The sequence below is a fragment of the Propithecus coquereli genome, unplaced genomic scaffold, assembly GCF_000956105.1.
Source record: "Propithecus coquereli isolate 6110/MARCELLA unplaced genomic scaffold, Pcoq_1.0 Scaffold110, whole genome shotgun sequence".
Taxonomy (NCBI): Eukaryota; Metazoa; Chordata; class Mammalia; order Primates; family Indriidae; genus Propithecus; species Propithecus coquereli.
Genome location: NW_012134970.1, coordinates 5,070,170 through 5,095,528, shown reverse-complemented (window position 1 = coordinate 5,095,528; position 25,359 = coordinate 5,070,170). Strand labels below are relative to the sequence as shown.

The window sequence follows — 25,359 nt, the reverse complement described above, 5'->3', positions numbered from 1 at the left end:
CCAGTTATTTTATGGAAAAGGAATACTCCCATTTAACATATATTTATGCTTTTAAAAGATAAAGTGACAAAAGTATATCGAGAAAGCACACTAAACAGTCACACTCATATCTAACTTCCACTTCCTACAACAGTTGCTCAAAGAATCCTTATGGAAGATCAGTGACACAGCCTGGACCATTCAGCTGAGTCGAGATTTCAACCAGCAAATGGATAGTTACAGCAACACCTCCATTGAGAAGGTTGGTTTTTCAGCTAAGACAGGACCTTAGCTTTTACTGTGTGATCCAAAATGGCTGCTCAAGCTTCATCTTGTCTGTACTGCAACCAAAAGGAGGGAGGAATAGTTAGGAAAAGAAGTTCCCTCTTTTTAAGACCATTTGCTGAAAGTTGAATACTACCTTCTCTTCACTTCACATTTGACCAAAACTTATTCAGATGGCCACACCTGTCTGCAAGGAAGACTGGGAGGAATAATGCCTATAAGATACATATGTGTCTGACAAAACTCAGGGATTCTCTTCAGAGGAGGAAGAAGAATGGATACTGCAGGGCAAATAGCAGTCTCTGCCACGGCACTGGTTTAATGTCAGCTATGCCTCAGTTTCCATTATGCCAGTCTTGTAAGGCTAGCTATAAGAAACAATCTACTGCAATTTAACAAAAGCTTAGAGCTGAAAAGAATGCTCAAAAGCCAGTTCTTCCATTCCTGTCTCCAAACAGCCTCTCCCTACCCCTCCACCTTGTAGCCATCCATTCTAAATGGGGTTTGAATACATTTCCTGCTGCTTGTTACGAATGTAGCCTTAGTTCAGTTATCTAACCTTTCTGGATCCTCACTATACTCATCAATAAAATAGACACCATACCCACCTGTGAGGGCTTTAGTATTATGAAGGTTCAATGAGATAAAGTATACCAAGTCCCCAATGAAGTGCCTAGCATAAGGTATGTACTCAACATAAAAATAGCTTTGATCATGGTCTTTATTATGTTAATATCATTCATAAATTTATTTTCCTGGGAAAAATATTTAACCCTTGTCAGTTCCAATATTAAGTATTTCTTCCCACAAATTATTCATTATCAATCTTCATCTCTCCTATGTATTTTAAAATTCCACTCACTGATTGACTCCCTAATGTGACACAGAGTGCTGATTCTCCAAATTGGCCTACCAACCCTACCAACACAGCAAGAAGACTTGGTGAGCAAGTCTTATCACATGAACTAGCCCTGTGCACCTCATGTCATACCATTCATCCAATAGCTTCCAGACCCACAAGATTATTCCAGGATAATGGTGGTATGGGTAGGCAGAGCAATTTGAGCAATAAGCTTCCTGATTGGCTCTCAACCCTAACACTGAACGGGAGTAAAGTAAGAGCGCCCTAATTAGCTTTTGCTGCATGACAAACTACCCCAAGTGGCTTAAAATAACAACCACCTCTTTAGCTCACAATTTTGGAGTTTCACAGTTTGGGCTGGCCTTACCTGGGCAGTCACCTGATCTCAACTAGGCTCGCAGGGTATATGGAGGTTGGCTGGTGTACAACAGTCTTAACTAGGACAGCTTATTTCTATTCTTTGTGGTCTCTCATCTTCCAGCAGCCTAGCCCAGACTTCTCAACTTGGTAGCTGCAAAGTATATAAGGTCTCTTGAGGTATAGGCTCAGAACTAGCCCACTATCACTTTTGCCACATTCTATTGGCCAAAGCAAGTCACAAGGCCAGCACAGGTCAAAGACTGGGAAAATAAGCGCCTTTCCTGATGGAAGAAGCTACAATGTCCCATAGAAAGGAGACATGGATGGAGGGAGGATAGAAAAGTTGTGACTGTTTTTGCACTGCTCACTTGGGTTCCTGATTTCTTGGATTCTGTACAAGTCACAAATCAGGAACACACAATACATTGAACCCAAATCAGCAGGGAAGCAGCAGTTCAGGAGGCCTGGAAGGCATTAAGACTAACCTTTTACACCTAAGTCGGATTTTCCCCTTTATGACATCAATTTTTTTCTGCAGCATAAGACTTTTCCAGATTCTTTCCAAGGTCGAGTTAAATGGACCCTAGCAGCTTTGCCCCAAATTCATATTTACTTCTGCGTTGTACACAATTTTCCTCACTATAATTCCCTTATCATAGAGAATTTTTGCCTGGACAACTGAGAGTGGAGCGGATGCGGCCTAGCCAGAGTCTTGCTCTGGTTAGGCGGCTGTCGCTCTGGCAGTCGAGGTCACAGCAGCTGCTCCACCTGTTTTACCATCTCATGGCCCCCTCTCATCCCAAGTCAGACTGGTCTGCGGAAGTTCCTCTGGATGTAATAATTTAACTCCATATGTTTCTACTAGCCTTTCCTTTCTCCCTACTCTACAGATTCCTCTCTGATCAATAATGGCCAATCAGTAGCTACAATCCTGTGAGCCATGCAGGGTCCTCGAAGCAGACCACCAATTAGTCAGTTTCCTCTCCTGCATGTGACAAGATAGGGATTCTAAATAAAGAGATGCCAATTTGATATTATATAGCTATAAATGATTTGAATCTCAGAAAACAAATTAAAGCCATCTTCAAAATTAGCCTATTTTCAGGGAGCATGTTTATTCAATGAGCATTTGTTAAGCAAATATTAGCTACAAGGAACTGTACAGTGGAAATAACGCATAAGACCTTCTGCTGCCAAAAACCCAAATTCTGAGCATAGAGACAAACAAGAAAATCTAAAAATTACAAAAGCGAGTGAAGGTATGTTAATGGCAGGGCACAAGTTATAGAAGAGGACAGGTCGAGGGCAGATCCTAGGGGAGGGAAACACTTTCAAGAAGAGATAATAGTTGAGGTGCATGGCTATTCTGCAGTTGTTAAGTTATCCCAACTTCTTTCCTTCAGATGACTGTTTTAACCCTTTCACTTTTCATCAAAGTCTTGCTTTCCAACCTTTAAAATCCTCTCGCTTGTCTTTTGTTTTCCAGAAATTCCTTTGGAAAGCCTTGGGAACCACCTTAACATCCTGCCAAGATACAAACTTTGTAAGCTCACAGATTAAGGAGTTTCTGACTGCTCCCCACCAACTGGGAGATCAAAGACAGGTGGGACCCCTTTCTCTCAATTTCCTATTACGATGATGACAAATCTATCCTACCCATAAAACCTCTGAGAGCTCGTATGATAATATTGTACTTAACCAGAATTATCCATGAATACATTCAGAATAGTCCAACAAAATTTTTCAGAGACATGAGAGTTCCCTATTTAAATATCAATACTTCATTTTTAACCAAGTTTGTGAAAACATTTTAAAATGAATTTTAATCATTCTCACTTTGATAAACTTTTATCTTGGCTTTATAACTTAGAGCATGATTGTGAATATCAAAATCATTTAATTTAAAAGCTGAAAACAACCTCATAGACCATTGGTTTTTGATCTAGAGAGAATATAAGTACAACCTGCAGAGCTTTTGCAAAGCATTTATTTTCTATCTTAGCCTAGGCTGGAGAGCATATATAAATGTGGAGTAGTGAGAGGATGTGTATCCAAAAAACAAACAAACAAACAAAAAAACCAACAACAACAACAAAACAAACCTCCCCAGGCTAATAAAGCCCACCAGTATAAAAATATTGTTTTGTGTTTTATTATATACTCTCCTCAGAAATTCTGAGATATTTAGGGTTCTTTCTCCTACATTAAATGGCCAGAGACCAGTAGACTTTACTGAAATCTCCTTTTATATTACTATTATTTTTTTCCTTGACAGATATTGTTAAAATTTCTTGCTTTTGGCACTATTTCTAACTATTTCCATTTTAGTTCTGCTATAGGCTAGGCAAAAAAAAAGGTTGATTTTAGATATAAGCATATAACAAGGCTCTCATTCAAGGTCTGAGGGTTTCAAAAGTTTTAAAAGACAAACTGTGACATCCATCTGAGTTTTTCAAATACCTTTTTTACTTAACTTTAAGTTCTTGGGTGTGTGCCACACACTCTGAATGAGTAAAGTTTTAATACATGACTTTCTTGATCTCACTGAACCTAATTGGCTTTCAGTCTTTTAAACATGACTCTCAATCACATAATGTCAAGATCTCCAATTCTGGCTCAGACTAGCTGGATTAAAATCCTGGGTCCACAAGACTGGTCTAGTCTATGATTTTCATGGTAGCTCTAGCAAGGTTATGCAACCAAATATAACAGTATTCATGAACAAATTACCATGAAGGTTCTGTGGTGAAATCAGCCTTAGACAAGAGAGGTGGGGAGGGGAGAATATGGGCAGGGGGGTTATAAGCTTAGAGTGTGAAACAAGAGCTATCAGCTTTCGAAAATTTAATCACTTAATATACAATAAAGTTTCAGCAACAGAATGATCCTTTAAAAATATCAGTTAACTCGAGCTCAAAAAATCATTCATTGGCTTTCCACCAATCTTAGATTAAAAGTCCAAAATCTTCAGGATGGCCTAAAAGGCAATATTAGAACCCACCCCTACCTCCTGTCTGACGTCAGTTTTCCCTGCTTTCCTCCCTGATTGCTCACTCAGCCTTTCAGTAAACCTCAGGGCCTTTGCACATACTTTTTCTCTGGCTGGAACTCTCCTTTCCAGAAAGTCCAATGGCTCACTCCCTCACACATTTCAGTCAATATCAACTTACTCATGTGGCCATCCTATTTAAATTGCAAACTTCCCCCAAACATAGCCAGCTATTTCCTTTTCTTGTTTTACTTATCTCTATAGCACTTGTCACCATCTGGAATACCATATATTTACATGCTTACTAAATTTCTGTCTACCCTTATTTCACTTCCTTGTTGCTTCCCTGTCAGTCCTCCTGGTTGTATACTCCACAAGAAGGGGGAGTCAGGTATATTCTGCTCCCTACTGTATCCTCAGGACCTAAAGAATGCCTGGCACATAGTAGGTGCTCGATAAATATTTGTTGACTAAATGAATGGTTAAACTCAAAATCTCATGCCTTTTCTGATTTTAGGGAATAACAGCTATTTTAGGACATTGTGCCGAGAACCACTTGGATATTGTTTTAAAAGTTCTTAAAACATTCCAAAATCAGGAAAAGTTTTTCATGAATCGATGTAAGGTAAAAAGAATAATCTTCTTGAAAGCTCTAAGTCATTGCAAGGGCAAATGAAACTGATTTCTTCAGTGACTACTCTTTCTCCATATTATACTTACTCCTGTCCCCAGGTCCTGTTCCGGGTCAGAACTGTCCAAGCCCAGGCTCTGTAGGATGATCAGCTATGTAACAAGTCTACTCCATTTTCTCTGTCACTAATGCTGATCTGGAAGGTCCTAATCAGCGCCACGTGTGCCTAGGTCTGTCCCTCTACCAACTGCTCAGCCTCACCAGCAGCTTCCATTATGTATGCTCGGCTTCCCCTGAAGGAGAGGGATCTGACAAGTAAACAGTTACCAAAGCCTCTCACAGCCGCCACCTCTATGAAGGCCTGATAGGCCCACGACACAGTCCTGGCTGTTTACATTTAGACAAGCAAGACTGTATCAATTTTAGATTCATTTTAATCATCCCAGTCCAGTCTCTCAATCTCAGTAGTGGTCCATGGGATTAGAAAAAAGCATGAGAGGAAAGAAAACTCCTTAGGTCACGTTTTTCATGTCTCCCTTTCCTGGTCTTCAGAGCCTTTTTTCTGGGAAAAAGAGCCTGACCAAGACAGACATCATGGTGATCTACGGAGCCGTGGCCCTCCATGCTCCCAAGCAGCAACTTCTCGCCAGGCTTGACCAAGACGTCGTATCCCAAGTCCTGTTGCTTTACAGCCAATGCTCTCAGGTAATGCCCATAGCAGGGCTGCCTCCGTTTCCAGGCTGGGCTTCCCGAATCTTACAGGGGCCCACCTCATGGGAATCTTTAGGCTCAAAGGATATAGGCCAAAGGAAAGTTAGTATCTGGTATGTTTGGGAGATGAGAACATATGGGAACAGAAAAATTTATTATGAAATACAGTCAGGTGATTTGTTTCTTTCCCAAGGCCTTGGGCAGTCCGCGTCCTACCACTCCTGTGATGCTTTCCCAGATCAATTGTTTCCATAGTGATCTCACCCTTGTTTGAACTTAAAACAATTACTCCTGTACTACTTTAAGGCAACTGGCTTATTACTTCCTTATAATAGTCTCAGAAATGTTACTTAATGTGGAAATATTTATAAACCACCTAAATGGAAAGTGCCATATATGCATTTTTAAGTGAATAAAATATGTCCTTTGTCAAGTTATTCAAGTCACTTTACCTATTTTCCCTTCCACATTCATTCCAGCCGCCCTGACCCTCCCTGATGCTCCTCAAACACACCTAGAGTATTCCAGCCTTGGAGCCTCCGAACTAAGTTGGAACTGCTCTGGTCATTTCTGTCTTCCATAGCACTTTCTTTGTATCTTCAGTAAACTGCTTTATCCATATTGTCAATTCATCCATTTTGCTGACAAGTACCAGGTTGGCCACCTAAGAATCACTTAGGGATCAAGTTTAAAATATAGCTTGCCAGAGTCACTTTCCAGAGAAGTTGATTTTCTAGTAGTTCTTGGGAAAATGCTGGAAATCTCTATGCTTTTAAGTTCATGAATGATTCTTATTTATAGACAGGCGTGGGGAGCTTCCACTGACTATGTGCACATCTGCTTCTCCCATTACGTTATCAGCACCTTGATGTTAGGGACTGTGCCAGATGCTCCTTTATCTCCTCTCCTGTGTCTCCACAAACCACACGTCTGGTACATAAGTGCTCTTGACATTTATTCGTATGTGTATGTGCTGAAAATGGGCTCATGGGGAGCTCATCAGTAGGTGCTAGTGGGAGAGTGTAGGGCAGTGATCCCCACACCTTAGTTGCATGAGAATCGCCTGCAAAGCCTGTTAAAAATAGAGATGCCCAATGAATCACAGTGTTCAGGGATGGATCATTGACGGAACACGCTCCTCAGGAGCTGATTCCGATGCCCCCAAATCTGATAAGCAATGCCGAGAATCGAAAACATAATAAAAGATGTTTCATGTTACATTAATTTTTAGTCAATCATTGAGGAAAATAAAAGAGGAAGGGAAATAAAGATGATTCAGACAAATATTGCTATGCATTTCAGGGTACAGTCAATTCTTCTGTAACACTACATATGCACAAGATAATACAGGAAAAACACAGAGATTATGGGGGAAATAGGGTCGGGCACAACTTTCGAAAACCTCCATTAGTGACATACTTTTTACAAAAAGATGAGAACCTAATCTTTTTTAAAAAATTAAAAATACAGAAATACTACCCAAAAGGGGGCACTTTACCTTGAAACACTTGAGGTCAGTTGTGAAAGTTGTGAGTTATTACGAAATGGTGGAAGAAAGGAAGATTATCTTAAATTCCACGGATACCTGCAACACCAGATTTGGACAGGAGTGGCTCATAACAGAGTCAACTGGGGCAGCTAGTAGATGCTTGGGGCATGCTTTGGGTATTCCCACAGGGCTCAGTTCAACTGTGCACCGTCAGTCTCAGACGAAAGGCACCTAAGCAAATGCAAACTTGGTACGTGCTAAAAGTATTCCCTGATACAGTGTATCAATCTCCTTGGAACAACTTTGCATTTCCAAGGCGAGCATTATAGCAGAACTGACTGTACTCTCAGTTCCAGAGTCAGCCGCTCTATGACTTCGTATTATAACTTTCCACTGCTCCTTTCCCCAAGAGCCCTTACCTTTTTTCCTTACCAAAGTGTGTGGAACCTCTTAAAACTGATTGTGAAGCCTGAAAACCCAAAGGCTTGAAGTCTCTATCTTGCCTCCTGAAGCTTATTCAGCACTCACCTGAGGGAAAGAATCTGCCAAGGTGCAAGGTTTAACTTTAAAAATGGGGGAGGAAGTGAACAGCTCCTTTCCCCTTAGCAAAGACCACCCCACCCACCACCTGAGGCAAGATTCCAATACTGTTTCATTATTGTTGATGGGTGTGTGGGGGGTGGGAGTAGTGGGGGTCCTTCTGTTGGGCTGAGTTGTCTCTGACTGCTGCTCACTGAGTATCTGCTTTTGTCTTTGACTTTTCAGATTCTGGGCGTGTCTGTGATGAACAAGGTATGAGATAGACAGACAGAAATATCATGCTTCCTTGAAGTGTGCCAAACATAAATAAATATTCTCTTGATTTGATTCCAGTGGAAAGGATCCCAGTATATAACTAATTAATCCAATTCCAAAGCCAGGACTCATGATCCTGATCTAGGGCAGAACAAGTAGCTGTGTTCTAGTTCCAGGTAGTTTAAAAGGTGAGCTATAAACTAAAGCAATGTTTTTCAGACTTTGAATTGTGACCCACTGGTTGAACAGGAAATCAATTTAAGAGGTCACAACCAGCATATTTTTTTAATGAAATACTATGAAAGAGAAAATAGAAGGGTGCATTGCATATAGCAATTGTAAGTATTATTAAACTTTATTTCAGTTGTATGTTAGATATATTTTGTGCATGCATTTAAGTACTAGGTGGAATTTTAAACTGTTTCCTGTTGCAGTTTGTGGTCAAAAACATTTGAAAGCCACTACTCTGGAGAACTTTCAATCTACCATGGGTGATGGGGGAAGAGATTGACCTTTGTTTCTCCCCTTTCCTGCTACTTAGATCCTAGTCTGGAGTAGAGATAGCAAAGAGAGCGAACATTCTCACTCCTGTCTGGGCACATATTTCAACCCCAGATCACATGTTTATAGACCGGAGTGTGGTGCCTAAGACCCTGGCTTGCATCGTGAATTATTTTGCTTTAGGACATAGATCTGCAAATGAGTTTCACAAGGAGCATCACTGAGATTGTCATTGCTGTCCAAGATGCTGAGGATCTCAAATTCCAGTTTTCCTACAAGGAGACGCTAATGGGTTACATGCTGGTGAGTGTGCAGAGAAGGAATGAGGAAGACCCTAAGTATCCCATTACCAAGAGCGCAGGGCTGTCTTTTTTAAAATGTATGAAACTCACCAATCCCACATAACAGATCTCTGCCTTATTTCTGACCCAGGGTACCCAATGGTCCAGTGAGGTTGCAGCTGCATCCTTGAACTTTTCTGAAACATTTCACCTCCTTGTTTGTGTTGCAGGACTTCATTAGGGATGAACCCCTGGATTCCTTAGCTAGCCCTGTTCGGTGGAAAGCCTTAATCGCCATTAGATACCTCAGGTAGAAAATCCTTTGTTCTTCCTATTGAAAAAGTATTTCTTCCCCCTCGTCCTCCTGATCAACTGACTTACTTATCAATGCGGACACCAGTGCACCCTCCCAAAAATAAACACTTTCAAACTGGGGCTTTTTCTCCTTCGAAAGAGTTACAGAGCTGGCTGAGAGATTGAGCATTTGATGACTGACAGAGACTAAAGAGCTGTTCAGAGGAATCAGATTTATTGATATATGAGGACTGACGGAAATTTCTGTGCAAAAGGAAATTTTTCTCCCTAGATCTTAGCCTATAGGCAAATTTTAATCTTCCAATTAAAAACTTACGAAAGTCCTAATTACATTCTATATGGTTAGCAGCAATAAACCTGAAGATGAAAATTTTAGGCGTGCTTTTAAAATAATATTTTCCCTCAAAGTAAAAGAATACAAGTTTATTGTTAAAATTTGGAAACTACAGAAAATGTTTTAAAATAATAAAATCACCTATAATCTTCCCGTGGTACACATTTTGGCATATTTCCTTCAAGTCTTTATTTCTAGTCTTCCATTTTTATTACAGGGTTGAGATTCTATGCTGCATGTGATTTCTCATTCTGCTTTTTCTCACTTCACATTACATGTTTGCACATTATTAGCATTTCTTCATAAACAGCATTCTTTTTTCATTTCTTGATTTTTTTATGTTCGATTATGGCAAAATACATAACACACAAAATTTGTCATCTTTAAGTATATGGTTCAATAGTGTTAAGTCCATTCACCATTCACATTGTTATACAACCAATCTCCAGAACTCTTTTCATCATGTAAAACTGAAACTGTATAGCCACTGAATAACTAACTCCCCATTCTTTCCTCCCCGCAGCCCCTGGAAACCACCATTCTATTTTCTTTTTTATTATTGTTTTTTTAATTTCAGCATATTATGGGGGTACAAATGTTTAGGCTACATATATTGCACTTGCTCCCCCTCTGCTCAGAGTCAGAGCTTCAAGCGTGTCCATCCCCCAAATGGTGGGTGCGCATCGCACTCATTATTATGTATATGCCCAGCCCCTCCTCCCCCCTTCTATCTGCCCAACATTACTTTTTATACTATATCTTCAAAATCCAGTGTGTTTTACACTTACATCTTAATTCAGACCAGCTGCAGGTCAGGTGTTGAGTAGCCACATGTGGCCAGTGACTACTCACACTTAGACAGGGCAGCTGTAGAAACTGAAAATTAATTTCTAATGACAGCAAGAAAATCGGTGGTTGTCAAGGAGGAGGAAAAGATGAACTGCAAAGAGGAATAAGGAAAAACCAAGTGATGATAGAAATGTTCTATATTGGTTGTGGTGGTGTTTTCATGGGTGTGTACATCTGTCAAAATTCTTTAAATGGATGCAGATTATTGTACATAAATAAGTTGATTTTTTAAAAAAGCAGTCAGCCAGACAATAAAAATGAGAAGACTCTCACTAAAGCTTTCCCAGCTGGTACTGAATTTTATTCCTTTCTTCGAGAATTATTTTCACCCTTCCCTGATAGTGTCATCATTTTTAATTTTTTGCTAGTTTGGTAGCTGGTAAGTGGTATCTTGTCTTAATTTACATTTATTTAAGAAATGGGGTTTTCATGTTTATTGAACATTTGCGTTTTCCCAAATCACATCCAGGTTTTTCCATATCCTCATGATGTCTATAGTAAATACCCGAAAGAAACAAAGAAGTAAAGGAAGAAAGATTCCAGTATCATTTATTCACTTGTGCATTCATAAGAACCTATTGTACATGTGGCACTACATAGAGCACGAGAGGACATAAGAAGTTGATAAAACTCACTGCCCCAGACTTAGAATCTTCTTGGGGAGATATTTCTCTCTCTCTCTCTCTCTCTCTCTCTCTCTCTCTCTCTCTCTCTCTCTCTCTCTCTTTTACACACACACACACACACACACACACACAGTGGAGAAAACAAGTAGGTAGTGCTAGTACACATCATATAACAAAGTGTTAATCACACAAAGCGAGCGACGACTCCTGCATCACTCTAGTCAGTTAGAGCTGAGGCATCTTGACTATGCTCACCAGTGCAGCCTGATTCTATGTCCCTATCTTTTCTACTCCTGTCACCACTTCCCTCAACATGGCAGAAAATGTGCCACATCTGCCACGTGTTTAGATTGGATTGGCGGCTCTTGGGAATTCACGGGGGGTGTTCTGTTGTTAATCATAATATCCATCCTCCTCATGCTTCTCGTTTCAGCAAACTGAAGCCGAAGCTCTCACTAAATGACCACCTCAATATTCTTGAAGAGAATATTCGCAGGCTGCTGCCCCTCCCACCTCTGGGAAGTCTGACAAATGATGGCCGGACGGACAAGGACAAGGAGCACATTAAAGTACGTGGCAGCGAGGCCTGAGTGGATGAAACACTGGAGTGGGACTTTACTCTCGCCTCAGGCTGGGACTCACACATGCACATTCGATTTCAGTTTCTCTATGAACGATCCATGGATGCTCTAGGAAAACTTCTGAGGACCGTGATATGGGACAACGTGAAGGCAGAGGACTGTCAAGAAATGTTCAATGTGAGTAGGACCTCCACTCAAACCGATGCCCACTCTCCCCGATCTGTCCTCCTGCGTGCCAGACTCTTCCTCACAGGGATACATCCAGCCTGACCCTCCCCGCCATGTAGAGCCAGTCCACTTAAAAAACTGTTTGTGAGGATATGAGAACGCTGTTAGAGAAAAAAGGGGAGAGAGACAAAGACAGAGAGACAGAGAGAGAATATGAGGCTAAATGTGTATGAAGAATACTAAGGGAAGTACATTTATTCCTTGATCACAGCTTCTCCGGATGTGGCTTGTTTCACAAAAGGAATGGGAAAGAGAAAGAGCCTTCCAGATCATTGCAAAAGTGCTGACAAATGATATTGAAGTAAGTAATCCCCTAAAATAAATATATTTCATTGCTTGCAAACAACAGGGATCTCCGAGGCCTCTGGAATTCAAAACACCTGTCTGGTGGATCTCGGGTCTCAGAGTGGAGTGCTTTCCTGAGAACCCCCAGACAGGTACCTCCTCGTTCCAGATTGCAGCAAGCACACTGCAGTTGAGCCATTTGGTTGTCTTTGCATGCTTGCTTGCTTACTTTTCCACTACCCTTAAGGAATCAGGCACATTTTAAGGGAAAGTTTAAGATTAAACTTCATTCTAAGGACCTGCAGAGAGAAAATAAGGGACTTGAGATCCAGTGTTGGGAATATCCTGGGAAATCATCCAGCCACCTCACCACATGGGAGTGCCTCCTTTGTCCTGCAGGCACCAGAGGACTTTAAAATAGGTTCACTCCTCGGGCTCCTGGCTCCTCACTGCTGCGACACCCTGCCCACCATCCGCCAGGCAGCTGCTAGCTCGGCTATCGGTCTGCTCTGTATAAAAGGTGAGAGAAAGGTGGGGAACCCACAAAGAAGACAAGATGTCTATTTTCTTTTATTCTGTTTTTCTCTTTGTTCATCTATATCTCTTTCCTTCCTCTCCTCTCATGATTCTCTCTCCTCTTCTCACCTTCCCTTCTCTTCCCTCCACCTCCCTCTTCTCCCCTCTTCTCCTATCTTTCTCGCTCCCTCTCTAGTTTAGCCATTTCTCAGTTTTAATATCTTAATTATATCACAGAATTTGTCTTTCTCAGATCTGAAACAAGTCATTTTTTCTTCAGTGACTCTGTTTTCCTGCTTTTTAAAATAAAGATAATAACACTGCAACATTATAAAGATCCATTAAAGTGGGTAAAACGTTTTGAGAGTCTCTGATTTAAATCACTGAGCAATTGGGCATATTAGCAATGCTTCCTCTATCACATAGTTTTCTTCAGGAGAAGATTGCACTGTTATTGTGGTGCTAAGTGACTTTCAAAGCTCTCTAAGAGACAGAACTTTGTGAAGGTTTTCTCAGCAGAGCGTGACCTCCTCCTGCTCTCCAAGTGCATTATAATAATTGTCAATATCAGAAAATATAAGGAATTTCAAAACCTCAGTCTCATGCTGAAACCAACAATCAGGGCATCCTATCAGGGTTAATTCAGCATGTGTTTCACCTACGACAGCCCTACACTGTGTGTGCACAGTTCTGTGGACACCAGGTGCAGCCAGGAACACTCAGTCTAGGTTTAATGCCATCTCATGTCTATGTTCCGCTCATCACTCTTTTAGCTACTCAAAATATATATTGAGTTCCTTTCCATGTGTCAGACACTGTTCTGGTACTGGAAACACAGAGATATTATAATTCTAAGATTCACATAAGTAAAGTGCGTTACAGCCAAAAGGTGAGCTTTGGTTGGGGAATTGGGGAGTACCCAGTCAAGAAGAAAAAATTTATTCAGGAGAGTCAGAATAGGTAGGAAAGTCCCTTCAACTATGGAAAGATAAGTCATTAAGGATATACGCTTTTACCAAGACAAGAAAGAAAAAAGAAAGAAAAGAAGAAAAGAAAAGAAAAAGAGAAAAAGAAAGAGCTGAAGAACCATTCCAATAAGAGTTGAAATGTACCAGAAAGGGACTGAATTTGAATTCTACCTGTTATTATTCTACCTATTGTTATTGTTCTACCTATTCTTCCTTTTGCCTACTTTCTTTTCCTAAAACATGAAAAATTCAGTTCCTCATATACTCTTTGTTAACAAGAAATCCCATTCTTCATTTACATTAATTCTTTTTCCTTGACTGATCAAACAAGCATGGTAGAGGGAGAGAAAGAACATGTGCTATTAAACTCCTACTAGGCACAAGTAACAAGTGTGATACTAAATAAAATACCCATTAATACTCACGGATGTTGCTCAACTAGTTTTGAGATGAGGGATATGAAATTAAGAAGTTCACCGAAAGTAGTATAGCTGTCCTCTGAGCCGAGGTGTGTGCACATGTGTTCCACTGGGCTAGCCTGCCTTCCACAGAATGCTCAAGTGTTAGTTTCCACAATTACTATACATTCAAATTTAAAGAAAACAGAAAATCATTATTGTTTAGGTCTGCATTTATAAGTTGATCTCAACAATCACTTATGCAGTTGCTGATGGAAACTTTTTATCACAGTAGTTACTTTTCAATTTCCCCAGTGAGGTAGCTCGCTGAAGAATTGAACTCTGAAAGAGATAGCAGTATAGCAGAGTAGTCAGATTGTGGGCTTTGTGTCAGGCAGACTAGGGTTCAAATTCTGACTCTCCTATTTTAACTCATTGCATGAACTTCAGCAATGGCATCACATCTCTCGGCCCCAGTTTTCTCATTTCCAAAATCGAGACAATAACCGAAGAGTCTTCCTTAGAAAATCTTTGTGAATAGTAAATGAAATCATTGTATGCAGGGTATTCAGCATGGTACCACCAAGTAGGAAATACTCAATGTGTTCACCACCTCACCAGACAGCGGCTGATTTAGTGTCATATCAAAATATAGGCAGCCTCAGCAACCCCCATCAGGTCTTTGAACTCTTACTCATTTCTCTCTCTGTTGAATTTAGGTATTCACCTAGAAGTGGAAAGACTCCAGGGTTTGCAGGAAGGGCTGGAGAGTGATGATGTGCAGGTCCAGATCAAGGTTTCTTCTAAAATAGCTAAGGTAATAAATATAGAAGTCTTGCCAAGGAATGTAAAGATGATTCTGGATTGATTTCCTAATGCGTAAGCTATGTACTCCCCACTATTAAGGAAGGCAATGGTCTAGACATTCAAGCATAATGAAAGACCTTTTGTCCTGTCATTTTTTTTTTTTTACTTCAAAATATTAAGGGGGTACAAGTGATTTTGTTGCATGGATACCTTGTATAATGCTTAAGTCAGGGCTTTTGGTGTGCCTATCACCAGAATGGTGTTCATTTTGCCCAACAGGTAAGTTTTTATCCCATACTCCCTCTCACATCCTCCCTCCTTCTTGGTTTTTCATGCCATTTATATCACTTTATGCCTGTGTATACCCATATATTGGCTCCCGCTTGGTAGTGACAACATATGGTCTTAGTTTTCCATTCCTGAGATACTACACTTGGGATAATGGTCTCCAGTTCCATCCATGTTGCTGCAAATGACACTATTTCATTCCTTTTTATGGTTAAGTAGTACTCCATGGTGTATATACCACATTTTCTTTATCTATTCGTGAATTAATGGGCACTTAGGTTGATTCCACATCGTTGCAATTGTGAATTGTGAAGCAATAAACATTCGAGTGCAGGTGTCTTTTTGATAAAATGACTTCTTTTCCTTTGGGTAGATAACCAGTAGTAGGATTCCTGGGTTGAATGGTAAGTCTATATTCATTTCTTTGAGGAATCTCCATACTGTTATCCATAGAGGTTGTACTAATTTGCAGTCCCACCAACAGTGTACAGGTATTCCCTTCTCTCTGCATCCGCACCGACACCTATTGTTTTTTGACTTTTTAATAATGGCCATTGTGTTAGGGGTAAGGTGGTATCGCATTGTAGTTTTAATTTGCATTTCCCTGATGATTAGTGATGTTGACTCAGGTAGGGCGAAAACAATATATATAACCTAAACATTTGTACCCCTGTAATATGCTGAAATAAAAAAAAAGAAAAAAATCTATAGAATACAGTCAAAGCAGTCCTGCAGGGGAAGTTCATAGCCTGAAATGCCTATATCCAAAAGACAGAAAGATCACAAATTAGCAACCTAATGTCACATCTCAAGGAACTAGAAAAAAAAGAACAAACCAAACCCAAAGCCAGCAGAAGAAAAGAAATAACCAAGCTCAGAGCAGAACCAAACAATATGGAAACCAAAAAGATAATATAAAAAATCAATGAAACAAAAAGTTGTTTCTTTGAAAAGATAAACAAAATTGATAGACCACTAGCCAGATTAACCAGAAATAGAAAACACTCAAATAAACTCAATCAGAAATGAAAAATGAGACATTACAATTGATACCCCAGAAATAGAAAATATCATCTGTGAATTCTATGAAAACTCCTACACACATGAACTAGAAAACCTGGAGAGAATGGATATATTCTTGGAAACATATAATCTCCCAAGACCCAATCAGGAAGAAATAGAAATTCTGAACATAACAATAAGGAATAGCAAGATTAAAGCAGTAGTAAAAAAAAAAAAATCTCCCAGCACAAAGTAGCCCCTGACCAGATGGATTCACAGTCGAATTCTACCAGATACAAAGAAGAACTGACACCTATCCTATAGAAACTGTTTCATAACATCAAGAAGGAGGGAATCCTCCGTAACTCATTCTATCAATCCAGTATTACTGTGATATCAAAGCCAGAAAAGGACACACACACACACACACACAAAGAAAACTACATACCAATGTTCTTTAAGAACATAGATGCAAAAACTGTCAACAGAATATTAGCAAACTGAATTCAACAGCACATCAAAAATAATTAGCAAGAAAAAAACAAACAATCCCATTAAAAATTGGTACTAATTGATCAACATTTATGTGCACATGTGGAAGTAACATTCATAGGGCATCAGGCAGGTGGGAAGGGGGGGAGGGGATAGGTAAATTCACACCTAATCGGTACAGTGGGCAATGTCTGGGGGTTGGGCATGCTTGTAGCTCTGACTTGGGTGGTGCAAAGACAATATATGTAACCAAAGCATATGTACCCCATAATATTCTGAAATTTTTTTTAAAAAAAGAAATAAATATATCCAAAAAAAGTGGGCAAAAGACATGAACAGAAGCTTTTCAAAAGAAGGTAGACAAATGGCCAATAAACATGTAAGAAAATGCACAATGTCACTAATCATTAGGGAAATGCAAATTAAAACCACAATGAGATATCACCTTACCCCAGTTAGAATGGTTTTTATCAAAAAGTCCAAAGATAATAGATGCTGGCATGTGTGCAGAGAGAAAGGAATGCTCATACACTGTTGGTGGGACTGCAAATTAGTACAACTGCTGTGGAAAACAGCATGAAGATTCCTCAAAAAACAAAAAGTAGACCTACCATTTGATCTAGCAATCCCACTACTGGGTATTTATCAAAAGGAAAAGAAGTCATTTTATCAAAAAGATACCTGCACTCAAATGTTTATTGTAGCACAATTCACAATTGCAAAGATATGGAATCAACCCAAGTACCCATCAATACATGAGTGGATTAATGAAATGTGGAATATGTATACTATAGAATACTATGCAGCCATGAAGAAGGATGAATTAAGGCCTTTTGCAACAATTTGGATGGAAATGGAGACCATTATCTTAAGTGAAGTATCTAAAGAATGGAAAAATAAACACCACATGTACTTGCTATTAAATTTCAATTAACTGATGCACACACATGTACACAGAGGGAAATAAAACTCAGTGGGAATCAAGCAGGGGGGAGGCGGGAGGAGGGGATGGGTAAAAACCTACCTAACGGGTACAATGAACACTATCTGGGTGATGGGCATGCTTATAACCCTGACTCAGGCATAACAAAATTGATACATGTAACCAAAAACATTTGTACCCACATAATATTTTGAAAAAAAAAAAGCCAGTAGAGGGTTTTCAGTAGAAGAGTCAGGGCTCCTATGTACAATTTTGCCAGTTGTGAAATGCAAAAGGGCACCATCATGTAAAGTAGCATCATTCATAATGTAGACATTACAGATTTACATTTGTGTCATGGAAATTTTCTAGATTCCAATAAAGGATCCAATAAAATCAATACATTACAACACTATATTTACAGACAGAAGTGTAACATCTTGAGGACAGGGCACATTTTCCTAATGTGCAAAGGTCCCTTATGAGATAGCAATTGTTCTGAGAGGAGAAATATGATTAGATTTATATTTCTGAAGGATGACTCTGGCTACCGTGTGGAGAATAGAATATAGCCTGCAAAGAGCAAAATCAGAGAAGTCAGTTTGGAGTAAACTGCAAGAATCCAAGGTGGACCAAGGTGGCAATAGCAGAGACATGAGAAAATGATAAGGATATGGCAGAGAAACCACTCAGGGGACAGGGAAGGAGCATATGTCAAATGCCTGAGAAGCATCTGGCACATGCTCAAAAATATGCTCAAAACACGAGTTCCCTTCTTTCCTTTCTTCCTAAATCAAAATCCCATCCCAACGTGAGAACAAAACAGATAGCCACTGAGCTTGGACACCAGGCAAGCATTTGGTGCTACACATAATAGGAGCAGTAATCCGGTCCTTCGATTGTGGAGCCATAACTCAGAAAATCACTGGGATGTGCAGCTATTCATGGAAGGAGCTCATTACTTCTCAACAAAGCATCAGCAGCCCATTTAATGGAGGGGAAGTCAGTTGTGAATAGGAATGTTCTCATGCTACAAATTCATAATCGTTACCATCTTGTTTAGTTAAAGCCCCAGGTAATGCTCCTGGAGCTCATTCAAACTGCCAGCTTTTTACCTGCCTGCTCCCTTTTCATTAACGCACATACACAGGCATACACACGCAAATCCACACAGTGCTGTCAGCCAAACGTTCTTTATGGTTCTTGTACCTGAAGACCAAAATTGCAAAGCTGTTTTTTATTTTCTTGACCTTTAACTGACTTCTCAATATTGAAACATGGAAGAGTGAGAAGCAGGGCTTCTGGTAATCCATACTCCATATGGAGACTGTCAGCCACCTGAGTATTCAGTATAGCACTTAGTACATGCCGGTAGATTTTCCTGAATTCTCAAGGCTTAGCTATTCTTTGGAAGATTCAAGACATATTTCTATGATACATAAAATGTATGTGAAAGTACATTACAGTGTATAAGTTGCTGTATGAACATTATGCATTATTTTTCCCTTATGCAATATGCTGCAACTTTAGGTTTGGAGAGGAAGTTGCAAACTTGGGATTCAAAAAAATATGAAATAATAAAAAGACAACTCCAGGGAAAGTTTGCTTAGAGATAAAAAGGTCATATCTGAGTCCTCTTTTAGCATTTTCTCTAGTTTCTATGGCCTCAATCATGTGCTGTTGGAAAGCCCAATGGTTTTAATATCCTAAAACAAACAATAGCAGCATGTTCTAAGTATGCAGACAGAAAGTGAGGTGGTTGATAGCATGAATATTTCTGGGTGCATTTTCAGATCGTCAGTAAATTCATCCCGAACGAAGAAATTCAGATGTTCCTGGAGGAAACACTGGATGGTCTGGAGAGCCTCAACCCCACGTGCACCATGGCCTGTGGCATATGGATGATCGCCGCCCTGAAGGAGCAGGGAGTGGCTCTGGAAGATCAGGTGAACTGACGGCTGGTTTTGTAACTGAGCGGAATTCTAACACTTCTCAAGTGCCAAGTGGGTCACCACTCCTCAGTTTGTCCTCTGATGGGCAACAGACAGGAACATGCGCAGCCTCAAGAGGCCTCAGCAGAGACCCTGTGTGCTGACAACAAGGCTCATGTTGAGTGCCCATCTCAATTGCCTCTCTAGTCTTTGATCATAAAAACTTTCCACCTCGTACCACTCTGGCTGGAGGAAGCAGCTCTGAACCAAGGCCATTTGGTTGATGGAAAACTGGTTGTTGGATGTGTGAGATAAGAATGCCCATGGGGACGCCTTTGAGATGGCCACTAAGGGCAAGAGTTTCTAATCTCACTGCTACTCTTAAGGCTTTCCTTCCACACGCCTCAGAGTTTATTGTCTGGTAAGCAAGGCTCCCATTGCATTGCGGGAGGATCTCAGCCCTTCCTCACAACTGGAGAGTTAAGCAGAATCAATGGGATTTCAGTTCAGGAAGTTTGGCTAAGAGCTCCAAATGGAGATGCCTCTATCCTCTCTCCTGAAATTAGAAACAGATACAAGCTATTCAAATATGAATAAGAAGGAAAAAATCTTTAATTAGGTGAAGGCATCTCAAAGGGAATAAGAGAAGTCTGGTCCTCACAGCCCACTCAACCACCCTCAATTTAAAAATTTTCCAAAGCATGGTTTTTGTGTAAGGGGGTTAGAAATGGTCCCTGTGCTACTTACTTTTCAATAAGTCTTTCAAAAAAAAATTTATTGAACACATACTATGTGGTAGGTACTGGGCTAGACATGGGAGAATGAAGGTTGAGAGCTTGTTTGGAGGTTCTAGCAGGGGAGCACAGCTACTCATATACACTTGACTGAAGAACGGTCCTCCTCTACTGGGGAAGGTTGGCCTCTGACCAAGAGTGCAGCTTCGGGAGGGACACACATGGAGTGGTGAGGGAGGAAGGGGACACCCGCCTAACCAGCCAGATCAGCCAAATCAGCCCTGGCAATCAATGGGGTGACAGATGTGGCAGCAGATCACCCTCACATCCAAGAATCAAAGTAGACAAATGTGGAATGTTCGTGTATTTGTGTGTTCAAGGAGGAGCTGCTCACACATGTGGGTAAAGGCTTATAGTAGGGACTTAAATCCTCTCCAAGCATCATTCGACTGGGACTTTGTAGTACTCGTATTTGGGGGATATTTATGATTAAGGAGTTATAATTCAGAGGAAATGTTACGTTTAAAATAAATGTTCAATTTAAATGTCTATCTAAAATAAGAGAGAGAAATGTCTACTAGAAGCAAAGTTACTTTGGCATCAATATATTCCCTTGTCCATGTCAAAAACCCAAATGTATAATTTGGATTGTATTTTATTCCTCACTGTCCAGAGATTAATATCCCAATTCAGAACGGTGGCCTTCAGTGCCCTCTGGGATCTCGCTTCATCTTTTCTATCAGGTTGTCTTCCTCTCACTACTCTTACTCTCTCTGTGCTCCAAACTGGACCATTCTCCCCTTCCACAAATCTTCTTGGCATTTTCTTATGCCCATGTCCTCATGATTTTTTTTTTAAATAGACTTCATTTTTAGAGCAATTTTAAGTTCACAGCAAAACTGAGCAGAGAGTTCCCATCTACCCCCTGTCCATGCATATCTTCCCCCACTATCAACATCCCATAGCAAAATGGCATATTTGTTACCATGGGTGAACCTACACTGACACGTCCTTATCACCCAAAGTCCATAGTTTATGCGGACTTTAGGGTTTAGAGTTCACTTTTGATGTTGTACAATTCTAAGGATTTGACAAATACATAATGACATGTATCCTCCATTATAATAGCACATGGAATAGTTTCATTACCCTAAAAATCCTCTGTGCTCTGCCTCTCCTGTCTTTTGATTTTACATCGTTGGATGCCCTTGCCTACCATCTCCACCCTGACTTTTGAAATTGCTACATATCCTTCAAGATTCAGACCAAAGGCCCCTCCAAAATGACTCAGTTCCTTCTGGATTCCCCTATCAGGTCTTTGCACCTCTTACATCCTTTGTCATAGACTGCCTTGAGCACAGTTCTTTGAGTATGTGACTAATATCCTGTATTCAATCACTTACTCTCTTTGGTACATCTTTTTCATCTTCGGTAAATTCTCCACAGCGCCTAGCACAGCACCTGGCGTAATGCACCCTTTCACTAAAGGTTTGCTAAATTGATTTGGGAATAAATACCCAATACACCAATAATCTTTCTGAGTGAGAAATAGGCCATGTGTAGAACCAATTATTGTTTTTAACAGTATTTATAATTCATTAACCACCCACCCAGAGCTTGCAGATGTACTCACGCTGAGCCGTTCATGTAGAGACAAAATGGCAACTTTATGTTTGACTTGACTTTTTCTTTTTAGCTATTGGAGATCTTGAGCACAATTTACCGTCACATGCCAGTCCTCAGACAAAAGGAAGAAAGTTTCCAGTTTATTTTAGAAGCCATCTCCCAGATAGCCAGCTTTCACATGGAGGCAGTTGTTGTCAACCTTTTACAGAAGCCTCTGCCCTTTGACAGGTAGATTCTAATTGAACTGATCCCTTCTCCCAGGAAAGGCCGCTCTGAAAAGCATTGGGGAAGGATGTACTGTTTGAGAAAAAGATAGCAAACAAAGGTTGAAAACATCTCACTTGAATACCAATTTAAAAATTGGTACAAAAATTTAAAAATTGGTATTTGAATCACAAGTAATGTTTTTCCAAGAGTTTTTCATAAACATATATATTTATAGATTCAATATATAGTGATATAAATATATTTGTATATGTGATATGTATATTGAAAGAGGAAATACATGTCCTCATTAAATGATAATGAGTTTTTTTTGAAGAAAAGTACACCACAGGAATATGTGAATATTAGAAAGTGAATATTTCTCCTCTTTCTGGTGGCCCAGAGCACACCTACCTGAGAGGTTTCCGACTTGATGGACATTAACAAACCTCAGTAACCCAAGGCCAGAATGCTCCGCAGGCATGGCAGCATGTCTATCTGCCCTTGAAATTGTGATTAATCATAATGTGATTTTGGAGTGAGTCAGATGGAAAAGCTCACAGCCCAAAGAGTTATACCTTATCTGTCAATTTCCTGCCTTGCCACCCTAGGGACACAAAGACACTGTGGAAGGCCCTGGCTGAAAACCCAGCCTCCAGGGGAAAAGTCATGCGAGCCTTAGTAAACAAACTGGAGACCGGGTTGGAGGATGACATCGCTGGGATTGAAGCAATTTCAGTGAGTTGGCCGACCCTTCACTAGCCTGGAGCTGTGCCTCCTCCATGATCTATCCCCATCTAGAACTCAGTACTGTAGCATTAAGCACACTTCTCTCATACCCTAACTTTAGTCTAGTTTATATTGGACAAATATGTGGTAATTTTGTCTGTGGCTAATTATTTTTTGAAGCAAATTTCTTGTCAACCACAAAGAAAACCTTTGTATCTGTATTTCCAGATTAGTCTTCAAGATAACCAAAGCACCCTTTTGTGGTTGAAAAACCCTAATGCTAAAAAAAATTTTATTTTACACTACCCGTGCCCCCTGGCAGTCATAGTGCCAACATGTCAGTCCTGAGAGAAAAACACAGTCTGAGTTGAGAAGTTTCCAGACACATAAACCCTCCCTTTTTAATATGTTTTTGCCATGAACACGGCCAGCTTGGAAAGCAATCACTGAGGGAGAGAACAAACTTGCAGATCAGCCCAGGGAGAAGATGGCCTTAGAAGAAAGGAGACTGCCTGATCCACAGAGCCTTTCTCCCCTCAGGTGGCCTGTGCTATACAAGAAGTGGTCTCATGGGGCACCCCTGTCACTCACTTGTACCCAGAGCTGTTCACGCTCCTCCTGAAGCTGGTCAGCTGCACACTGGGCCAGAAGATGCCCACTTCTCCCTTGAACCACAGGCGGCGCGTGATGCAGCAGGGAGAACGGCAGCAGATCCCGGACCCCTGCAGGTAAATGCCAAGCAAGCAGAGACTTTCGAAGCTGTCCTGATCCCAGACTCCAGAAGAGGGATTTTGGAAGTCACAGTCTGTACCTTCCAGCACGGCACCAAATGCCCGTGAAGAAACGAGGCTCTAATATCCTTAAGCCATGACACTGTAGTTCTTTTTCCTGAGCCAGTACCCAGTGCAGCTGCACAGAATGATCATGTAAGAAACAAGGGGCTGTGCTTTCTTCCCTTTGGTTTCTTTCATTGACACCTTTCTAGGAAAGCTAGAATTCTGTGACCTTCAAGGCAACCAGGGAAAGAAGAAAAATAAAAATAAATACCATATTTTATAAAATCTAGGACTTCACCAATTGCAAGAAGCAATGTTATTTTATGTACCATTGAGAAAGAAGGAAAGGACTCCCAGTTAAGCCATGAATCAATGCTTTCTTATACTTCTAAATTTTTATTTTGTACTTATCAAACAAAAGAGCTCTTTTAGGATGATGAGGTATAGATTTTCATCCTATATCACATCATTCTGTTTTTCTGCCTTTTTGTATAACTTTTCATTCCAGTGTGAAATTACATGCAATCTTTTCAAAGACATTTTAAACAGCATTTAGACTCAACATATATAGTTCCAATAATACATGCAACATTACTAAAATGACAACAGTATAAAGAGCTGTACCTAAATCCATGTATGCATGTGTGAATACACAGACAATAGCAACTACATTACAACACCTGTGGGACCAACAACAATTTTAACACACATGCCCTGCAAGATGCATCCTGATTTCAGAGATACTGTTTTAGAATCAGTGAGATAGAATATTTTTCACTTTCCATTCTTAGGGCTTTTTTTCCCCTCATGGAGAGTTGACAAGATTTTGTGGCATTGCTTACTGGCCCAAGTCATCTGCATGTCCCCTTGGACCCCAAGGCTAAAATATGAGAGTAGGACTGCGTCTTTTATCCTTGCAAACATCCATTAATCCAGGAATGGGGGAGCATTGTAGGGAGCAGGAAATGTGAACTCGGAAATTCACAATTCTCTGTATGGGGCTGACTTCCTTTTGTGATGCCAGCTGTCTTCTTTAGGCTCTCAACTGCGACTCTAAAATGTTTGCAAGCCCAAGCCATGAGAGAAGGCCTTGCAAAAGAATCTGATGAGGGGGACAACTTATGGACCCTACTCAGCAACCCTGGGACCCATCACATTGGAGTATGTGCATTGGCCAGGTAATGTGCAGAACCAGATACGAAGGAAAAAAACAAAAACAAAGAATAGACATGCAACACAGGCAACTTTGCTGAGAGTAATCGACTCACCTAGGACTTATGGTCGTTGGGGAGCAAACAGGGAAGAAAGAGCAAAGGGGGTGGGAAGAGATGGTTAGATCAGTCCCACCCTCACTGCTCCCCTCAGAAAAAAAAAAAAAAAGAGTGACTCAAGTGAACAGCTTTAGAAAAACTACATTTAAATTGGACACTTGGGTAGGCTATATTAAAGTTCAAAATTATTTACCTGATGAACAAATACGCTGAGATTTCCTCCATTGTTTAGGGGGAAAAGAACTCTCTGCTAAAATTTGCGTTTTCTAGGAGCATGGCAGTGTGGCAACATGGAGTCATACTGGACATCATGGAACAACTACTCTCATCTCTCACCTCCTCCTCAGAATACTACCGGATAACAGGCACAGCTTTCTTCTCTGAGGCAAGGGAAAGCAGCCATCAGAGTGTGCTTAATGGGTCCCCTTGGGGTATTTCTCTCAGGATCTGGAGCTCAGAGAGAGATGGAACCACGGAAGAGGAACCTTCAAGGGGAGCTTTAGCTGGAGGAACCAGCTTCTGCCAGAGATATGGTCCTAAGCAGGGAGTGAAAGAGAAAGGAGAAAGCACCCTTAGAAAACCACCTCCTGCCCT

General features: G+C 40.5%; 1 protein-coding gene across 1 annotated transcript in view; it reads left to right on the top strand.

Moving 5' to 3' along the window:
- The window catches only part of MROH2B (maestro heat-like repeat family member 2B), a 55,922-nt gene that overhangs the window by 23,144 nt on the left and 7,419 nt on the right, over positions 1–25,359 (top strand). The window contains exons 14-31 of the mRNA XM_012649565.1: positions 134–241; positions 2,973–3,089; positions 4,993–5,100; positions 5,659–5,811; positions 8,072–8,098; positions 8,786–8,905; positions 9,114–9,193; positions 11,441–11,576; positions 11,670–11,765; positions 12,028–12,117; positions 12,501–12,621; positions 14,703–14,800; positions 19,288–19,440; positions 21,856–22,013; positions 22,601–22,727; positions 23,259–23,446; positions 24,532–24,672; positions 25,036–25,150. Of these exons, the coding sequence (XP_012505019.1) occupies positions 134–241; positions 2,973–3,089; positions 4,993–5,100; positions 5,659–5,811; positions 8,072–8,098; positions 8,786–8,905; positions 9,114–9,193; positions 11,441–11,576; positions 11,670–11,765; positions 12,028–12,117; positions 12,501–12,621; positions 14,703–14,800; positions 19,288–19,440; positions 21,856–22,013; positions 22,601–22,727; positions 23,259–23,446; positions 24,532–24,672; positions 25,036–25,150 (2,136 nt within the window). The remainder of the gene's footprint in view (positions 1–133; positions 242–2,972; positions 3,090–4,992; positions 5,101–5,658; positions 5,812–8,071; positions 8,099–8,785; positions 8,906–9,113; positions 9,194–11,440; positions 11,577–11,669; positions 11,766–12,027; positions 12,118–12,500; positions 12,622–14,702; positions 14,801–19,287; positions 19,441–21,855; positions 22,014–22,600; positions 22,728–23,258; positions 23,447–24,531; positions 24,673–25,035; positions 25,151–25,359) is intronic.